The following is an 8,511-nucleotide window of genomic DNA, read 5'->3' on the forward strand; positions in this document are numbered from 1 at the left end:
GTTGTGTTGTGTAACGCATGTAAAAGAATCCAGTGCACTTATCAAAAAAAGAAGGGGGTGTTCCTGGCTGTTGCTGCTAAGAGCGCTGTAGCACCTTGTAAACCCTTATTAGGTGCTACATAATTGGGTCTCAGAATTCATAACTTTCAATAACCACTCTTTCTGTATAAATGTATATACTAAGTGCTTGAGTACCTTGCTGGTAGATACACATGTACGTGCGCTATATGAGATAATAATGATGCTCTACTGCTTTCTAATAGGCCAGACCATCCAACAAGAAGGATAACACAAAAACAAAGAGTAATCATTATAAACTACAGTGTTTGTTCGCAGACTAACCTGTTCCTTGTTTCCAACCTTTGACCTTGACATTAGATATTCTATCAATTCACATCATTCCTGACACCGGGGGTCATCTACAGATGTGAGGTCAACCAGGCAGCAATCGAACCCAAGACATTCAGGGAAATCAAGGTGAAGGGGTTCGACCCCACACTCTACCAAACCTCACAGGTCTTCTATGAGAGCAAAGATGGAAAGAAGATCCCAATGTTTCTTGTGCACAGAAAGGTAAGAATAATATCTGTAATACATGTAAGTCTTAAAAATGGATTTATAGAGGGACACGTTCAGGCCTAGGGGTTGATTTCGCAAAGAGCCTAGGAGGTTTACAAAACATACGGCTAGTCCTAAGTTAGGACAAGTAACTAGTCCTAACTTGAGATAAGACTAGTCTTAACTCGTTGTGAAATCCACCCCTGGAATTTCATTGTCGCAAGGCCTGCACATTGCCTTTGTTATTTTTTATTCACGGGTACAAACGGAATTCAAATTAGCTGGAGCAGTGCTATTTCTAAGGGTTTTTGAGAAGAAACACAATTTTTAGGACACAATTTGAGGGAAAAAGCATACCTGTTGAGGTCAGGGGAAACAAAATCAGGAATATCACAGTGAAAAAAGTCAGACGTTTGATTTGAATCAGAAAGTTGCATCTCTGAAGTGAGCAAAAACAACGGTTTACTATATTTTTGAAGTGGGGGCACAAGTGCAGAAGTTTGAAAATTTGAACTTAACTGTTCCTAAAGGTATATTCATTTTGTTTGTTTACCCATTACACTGATGTGTGTTAGCACTGCATACTCAGTACTTTTGAAAACAAAATAACAGGCATCACCTCGGGTGGGATTTGAACCCACGACCCTTGCCATTCTAGAGCAGTGTCTTACCAACTAGACCACAAAGAATGCGCGTTGGCTAGAGGCAGTTCGAATCCTATGTTTTAGCAGCAGGTACTGTAAACGATTTAATAGATGTTAAATTTACATCAAGGATAAAGAATACTCATTATTTGTTTTTTTACCCATATACACCGATGTGTGTTAGCACAGTTTACTCTAAAAGGTTGTTGGTATTGAATTGTCAGGGTATAGACATGACAGGGAATCATCCTGTGCTCCTGTAGAGCTGTGGTGGATTCAACATCACCATTAAAGTTTCAGTGTATCTAGACTTGTATTCATCCACCACCTTGGTGGCATTCTGGCCGTTAACATAGAGTGTTGAGAATTTGAACTTAACTGTTACTAAAAGGTTGTTGATATTGTTATTGTCAGGGTATAGAGATGACAGGGAATCACCCTGTGCTCCTGTACGGCTATGGTGGATTCAACATCTCCATCACACCAAGTTTCAGTGTATCTAGACTTGTATTCATCCACCATCTTGGTGGCATTCTGGCCGTTGCAAATATACGTGGAGGCGGGTAAGAGCAACTAGTTTTCATCATAGTAGATGTTTAATTTGCAACGAGGATAAAGAATATTAATCTTGGTTTTACATGTACCCTTGCACCACACCAATGTGTGTAAGCTCTGTATACAGTACTCGGTACTTTCCCAAGTTCTGTGAAAACAAATCACAGGCATATTACTTGGGTGGGATTCGAACCCATGACCCTTGCAATTCTAGTTTCACCCTTTGGTTTACTTAATGTCGATGTTCTGTTTCTTATTTGATGTTTGAAGCTTTGTGCTCTGTTAAGAGATGGTAACTGTACTTGTAATTCATAACTTATTTATATATTTATAATTTATACATTAGTTTTATCTGTTATTCTCTATTATGCTAGTGAACTTGCTGGTACAACCATGTGCAAATCTTATGTGGGAGAATTTTTTCTAAGGGTGGAGGAAATTCATTGTGACAGCAGTTTTGAAATTAAGGAGTGAGGGCTAAAAAAGAAATGGGTGGGTTTATAAACCTTTTAATGGAATTTTGGCCTTAAATATTGATTATTTACCCTTGAATTTCATAATGTACATACACCAGCGCTGACCCATGCGTGTTGCACTCACAATCAGCCTGTCCACTTCAGTTCAACGTGCACATAACTAAGAACAATGGAGGCAGGTCTGCTGCCACCTTGCATCCAAAAAGTACCCCTTAACAACTATTTGAAATGCTTGCCTTCATCAGAGAGTACGGGGAGACATGGCACAAAGATGGTATGCTTGGCAATAAACAGAACGTGTTTGATGACTTCCAGTACGCTGCAGAATATCTGATCAAGAATAAGTACACCAATGCTAAAAGGTAATCATCGCGCTAAATAGATTGGCAATAGAGGCAATCGCCTCCATGCTATGGCGATTGTCTTGGTGCAACTTGAAATGTTCCAGTAGAACAGTCTAATTTCCCAATAAGAATTGCCCTTTGTTTAGAAAAAACTGCCTTGCCTTTTAGAAGAACAAAGTATCAGGTCTGGGGATGCTTGTCCTTCTCCATTTGCTGCAAAAGGGTTCAGAGGCAACAGGATGATTTGGGGAAAAGTCAAATATTGAACCCATTTTAAACCAATGTTATGAATGTTATTAGCACTTAAATGTTGGTTTTTACTCAGACACCGATGTGTGTTAGCACTGTATGCTCAGTACTTTCCTGAGTCCTGTGAAAAAATATCACAGGCATGTTACTCGGGTGGGATTCGAACCCAAGACCCTTGCAATTCTAGAGCAGTGTCTTACCAACTAGACTACCGCGGTTGCCCGGTAGCTAGAGGCAGTAGAATCAATTAATATTGCTATTTTTGTAATTACCTCCCTACAGAATAGCTATTAATGGCGGATCCAACGGAGGTTTGCTGGTTGCAGCGTGTGCCAATCAGCGCCCAGATTTATTTGGATGTGTCATCAACCAAGTTGGGTAAGGAAACACAATCAGAAAGCAATTCAATGTTTTGGATTGAAATAAACTTTTCAAGTGCAATTTTGTTGAGGACATTGGTTCTCTTCAGTCCACCTATGAGAATTTCAGACTTTTATCTGAATTCAGAAATGTTTACGTCTCCCTTGCACCTGTCATCCTGTTGAAAAAGGATGGCTGTTATTTTCTATACAAGTAGGTGTATAGAATGCTCTAAGATCTACTTCCCTAGCCCTGAAAATTCTGCTTCCAGAAGCGTCTTAATAACTCCAGGAAATATAAGGAGTACATGGCCGAGTGGTTTAGAGCATTAAACTCAAGTTCTGGTGGTCAAGTCATCAGGGTGTGGGTTCCAATCCTAGTCATGAGCATTAAACTCAAGTTCTGGTGGTCAAGTCATCAGGGTGTGGATTCCAATCCTAGTCATGAGCATTAAACTCAAGTTCTGGTGGTCAAGTCATCAAGGTGTGGGTTCCAATCCTAGTCATGAGCATTAAATTCAAGTTCTGGTGGTCAAGTCATCAGGGTGTGGGTTCCAATCCTAGTCATGAGCATTAAATTCAAGTTCTGGTGGTCAAGTCATCAGGGTGTGGGTTCCAATCCTAGTCATGACACTTGTATCCTTGAGAAAGATACTTAACTAAAATTGCTTCACTTACCCAAGAGGTAAATTTACCTGCAAGGTTGATGATGTGTTTGAAAAAGCCTTTGGAGCGCCAGGGCAGCCCGGGGCTGGCCACGGCAGCCCGGGGCTGTCAAAAGGTGTCATCAAAAGGTGGCAATCTTTGGATTGAGTTTTCAGTCTTTTTCCCCCATAAGGGTTTTCCCCCTACATCTGAAACTGAACAATTTGTCTTGTTTCCTTATCATCCTGTCATTATTACTAAGTATACTGTTTAAATGTGTAATAGCATTTAAATTAACTAGTTGTTTAATTAATCTATTCCAATATTTTTCTAAGATTTTGTTTGCGTTAGCACCATGTGTAAATCTCATTTGAGTAGTGTTGGTTCTGAGAAGAACCAGTGATTCAAGTATGTTCTGAGCGTCTTCAAAATGTTTGGGTTTTTTTGTGACAGGGTCCTGGACATGCTGAAGTTTCATAAATTTACCATCGGTCATGCCTGGACGACAGACTATGGCTGTGCTGACAAGAAGGAGGAATTTGATTGGCTAATCCAGTAAGACTCAAATCTTGTACTAGTTAAATAATCATAGGCTAAGAACTTCTGAACCCGTTTATGATAGGGTTTGGATACTTCTTTTACGACAAATATTAAAAACGTCTACAGATTTACATTAAACTTACAAAGTTTGAAGATAATGTTGATAGAAAGCTTTTCATAAAATATTCTTTGCTGAAGAGATGTAGATTTTGAGAAAAAATTAGTAAAACAATTTCACACAGAAAATGTTTGTCTCATTGAGACAACAATTATTGTAATATGTACAACGGATGTACGGCTACTCCTAAAAACATTCCTTTGTGATTTTCTTTTTCTTTTTTTTTTCCTCAAAAAATTTGACGACTAATGAAGCTGAAACTTCTAAAGGTGATTTATAATTTGTGACCCGCTACGTGAAAATGAGTCAGATGTTGACAATTTCAAGAATTGAGTTATACATGTATGTATGGCTGGAAAGAACACACCAACAGCAGTAGTTTGGTATATGTCTAAGCTTCGGGGTGTATCGCGTTGCTGAGTTACTTCCGTTTGAAATTAGCCAATACATCATTTTTTCTGAAAAACGAATTACAAGTAAAGTGATGTTTTAAACTACCATTTCGCGCAAAAGGATACAAATTAGACATAAGTATGATCACAAAATTGTTGTTTTCATAGCTTATTGCCTAAAAGCAAGTGTACTAAAGGTTAACCATGCAAATATATCTTAAAAAGTGTAATATAAAAAAAATGACATCTGACTCACTTTCGCGTAGCGGGTCACATTTTACAAACATCTTCATTCACAGTGAGTAGGGATTCAACCCATGGCCAAACACTTGATCTACAAAAGGTAGCAAAACCCTTTAAGCAAATGCCTGACCTACATTGTGCAGTCTTTGGTAGATTAGCTATTCCATCAAATTTGTTCCCCACTATTTAAGTATGAAGAAGTGCAATGCTTGAAAGCGCTTTGAGACGCCCTTCGGTTGTGTTAAGCACTATATAAAAACTGGGTATTATTTAGCTAACAAAAGTGTTACTTATTTGGTTCTATAGGTACTCGCCTCTACACAATATTAAAGTTCCATATGATGGTGACGTACAGTATCCGAGTACGATGCTTCTAACTGGAGACCATGATGACCGGGTCGTTCCTCTACACTCTCTCAAGTACATTGCTAATCTACAGCATATTATGGGAGCTGTTGGGAAGCAGACCAACCCACTGTTTATACGGGTAGACACTAAATCAGGACATGGCGCTGGCAAGCCGACTGCAAAAGTGGTAAGTCAAGAATAGAATCAAAGCAGGCATGATATTTGTAGTAACTTGCAAAGTATCTTTTGGTTATAATGGTTTGTTATTGCTTAGTTTTGTTACTGTTTACAAGATGGCTGATGTGAGGATAATCATTGATAAATAAAGCTCATTCAACTCAGTAAATAATTGTCTCAACGACTGGTTATAACAATATTTGTCCCTTGAAAAAAGTAGGAACCTTTTATTGTACAAGGGCTGACCCATATTCACATTTGCATATCGAACAGGATTTTATAGACTTTTCATGCTATTTAAAAAACCACTTTGCTGATCTAAACTAAGCAAAAACAATATCATGTGAAAGTAAGTGCTTTCCATGCCTACTATTTCACTGAGGCAAATTGCTGTTAATCACTCGGTGCACCCTGGGGTTCATTGCCTTGGTGCCCTTTGAAATTATCCACTAGAATTAAAATTACCCTCGTAGAAGTGCCCTTTAGCAAGGAACTGCTACCTTGCCCCTAAAGGAATAAAAGATCAGGCCTGGCTTTCCAGCTCTAATAAAATCTTGAGAATTTACCTGATCAACTTTTGCAAGTGTCATAATCACAGAGTACATTCAATGACCAGTGATTCGTTTAATACCTTAAGCAGGGGATTCCATTCAATTCACAGAGTACATTCATTGACCAGTGATTCGTTTAATACCTTAAGCAGGGGATTCCATTCATTGACCAGTGATTCGTTTAATACCTTAAGCAGGGGATTCCATTCAATTCACAGAGTACATTCATTGACCAGTGATTCATTTAATACCTTAAGCAGGGGATTCCATTCATTGACCAGTGATTCGTTTAATACCTTAAGCAGGGGATTCCATTCATTGACCAGTGATTCGTTTAATACCTTAAGCAGGGGATTCCATTCAATTCACAGAGTACATTCATTGACCAGTGATTCATTTAATACCTTAAGCAGGGGATTCCATTCATTGACCAGTGATTCGTTTAATACCTTAAGCAGGGGATTCCATTCATTGACCAGTGATTCGTTTAATACCTTAAGCAGGGGATTCCATTCAATTCACAGAGTACATTCATTGACCAGTGATTCATTTAATACCTTAAGCAGGGGATTCCATTCATTGACCAGTGATTCATTTAATACCTTAAGCAGGGGATTCCATTCATTGACCAGTGATTCGTTTAATACCTTAAGCAGGGGATTCCATTCAATTCACAGAGTACATTCATTGACCAGTGATTCGTTTAATACCTTAAGCAGGGGATTCCATTCAATTCACAGAGTACATTCATTGACCAGTGATTCGTTTAATACCTTAAGCAGGGGATTCCATTCAATTCACAGAGTACATTCATTGACCAGTGATTCGTTTAATACCTTAAGCAGGGGATTCCATTCAATGACCAGTGATTCGTTTAATACCTTAAGCAGGGGATTCCATTCAATTCAAGTCAACATTTATCTCATACTACTCTTCTCAAGATATAACGTATACAAAATATTACAAAGATAAGCAAAATAATAAGCACAGAGGATGTAGAGAAAATAGTTAATCTATGTCAACCAAAATAAAGAGAATATGAGGCTGTCAGATAAACCCAAGGCTTGTAAAAGACAGCCTCTCTAGACTTCAATCAAGGAGACAAGACATACATGTACAGGGAACAAGAAGAAGAAGAAAAAACCAGACCGGTTGCTATGAGAGAAATATGTATAAACAGGCAGGGCTAAAGCAAATGGCTGATGACCTAATGTACATGTAGGAGCTGGACTGACTATTAAAGAGAATGATACCAGAATGATGCAGATTTCATGTTTCTTGAGTGGATTATTTTCCTTTATGAAATCTGACATTGTGTTTAACATGTTCTTCTCTTCCAGATTGAGGAATACTCCGATATCTATGCATTCATCGCAGAAACACTTGGGATTCAGTGGCAAGAATAAGATATACACGGAACTTTATCTACAACTTCAAATTACTTCAATTCTGACATAAACCAATGATGCAAAGAGAGATTATACAAACAGGTTAGGATTTGTATCATTGTTCTCCAACGGATTCTACTTGAGTTACCAATAAGGTTCTACTTAGGAAGAAACTATCAATAAACAGTAAATTTTGTACAACCATATGTAAATCTCTTTTGTGAGAGTGTGAGCGTGAGCTTTGGTGGGGTCTTGACGTTTTGAACAGTGCTCGTCTTCAACAGTTTACTGTTTGTCTCTGCAACATACACACAAAAGACATTTCCACATGGTTGTACCCGCAAGTTCACTATTTTTTATTTATTTATAGTTTTTTCCTATTTATCCGCACCATGAAAAACTTCAAACAATACTTAAAGACACTGGAAACTATTGGTAATTGTCAAAGACCATTCTTCTCACTTGGTGTATAAAATAATAAACCTGTGAAAATTTGAGCTCAATTGGTCATCGAAGTTACGACATGTACGAGATAATGAAAGAAAAAAACACCCTTGTCACACAAAGTTGTGTGCTTTCAGATGCTTGATTGCGAGACCTCAAAATCTAATTCTAAGGTCTCGATATCAAATTCGTGGAAAATTACTTCTTTCTCGAAAACTATAGGTTACTTCTGATAGAGCCATTTCTCACAATGTTTTATACTATCAATAGCTCCCCATTACTCGTTACCAAGTAAGGTTTTATGCTAATAATTATTTTGAGTTATTACCAATAGTGTCCACTGCCTTTAAGGTTCTACTTACATGTATGACAGGCATGTGACTTCTCAGGAATCTTCCTGATTTCAGGATCTTTTCAAAATCTGGCAGCGTTATTTAGAATTTTCTTGAGAAGTTACAAAGCAGTGCCCAAGGGGTCAAA

The 8,511-nt window shown here is 38.1% G+C and overlaps 1 protein-coding gene across 1 annotated transcript in view; it reads left to right on the forward strand.

The window, feature by feature from the left end:
- Positions 1 to 8,061, forward strand: part of LOC117300819 (prolyl endopeptidase-like) — a 16,684-nt gene extending 8,623 nt beyond the window's left edge. Inside the window, exons 11-17 of the mRNA XM_033784656.1 lie at positions 379 to 573; positions 1,617 to 1,765; positions 2,479 to 2,595; positions 3,109 to 3,204; positions 4,284 to 4,385; positions 5,430 to 5,658; positions 7,540 to 8,061. Of these exons, the coding sequence (XP_033640547.1) occupies positions 379 to 573; positions 1,617 to 1,765; positions 2,479 to 2,595; positions 3,109 to 3,204; positions 4,284 to 4,385; positions 5,430 to 5,658; positions 7,540 to 7,605 (954 nt within the window). The 3' untranslated portion in view covers positions 7,606 to 8,061. The remainder of the gene's footprint in view (positions 1 to 378; positions 574 to 1,616; positions 1,766 to 2,478; positions 2,596 to 3,108; positions 3,205 to 4,283; positions 4,386 to 5,429; positions 5,659 to 7,539) is intronic.
- The last annotated feature ends 450 nt before the right edge of the window (positions 8,062 to 8,511 follow it).

The sequence above is a fragment of the Asterias rubens genome, chromosome 16 (genome assembly GCF_902459465.1).
Source record: "Asterias rubens chromosome 16, eAstRub1.3, whole genome shotgun sequence".
Taxonomy (NCBI): Eukaryota; Metazoa; Echinodermata; class Asteroidea; order Forcipulatida; family Asteriidae; genus Asterias; species Asterias rubens.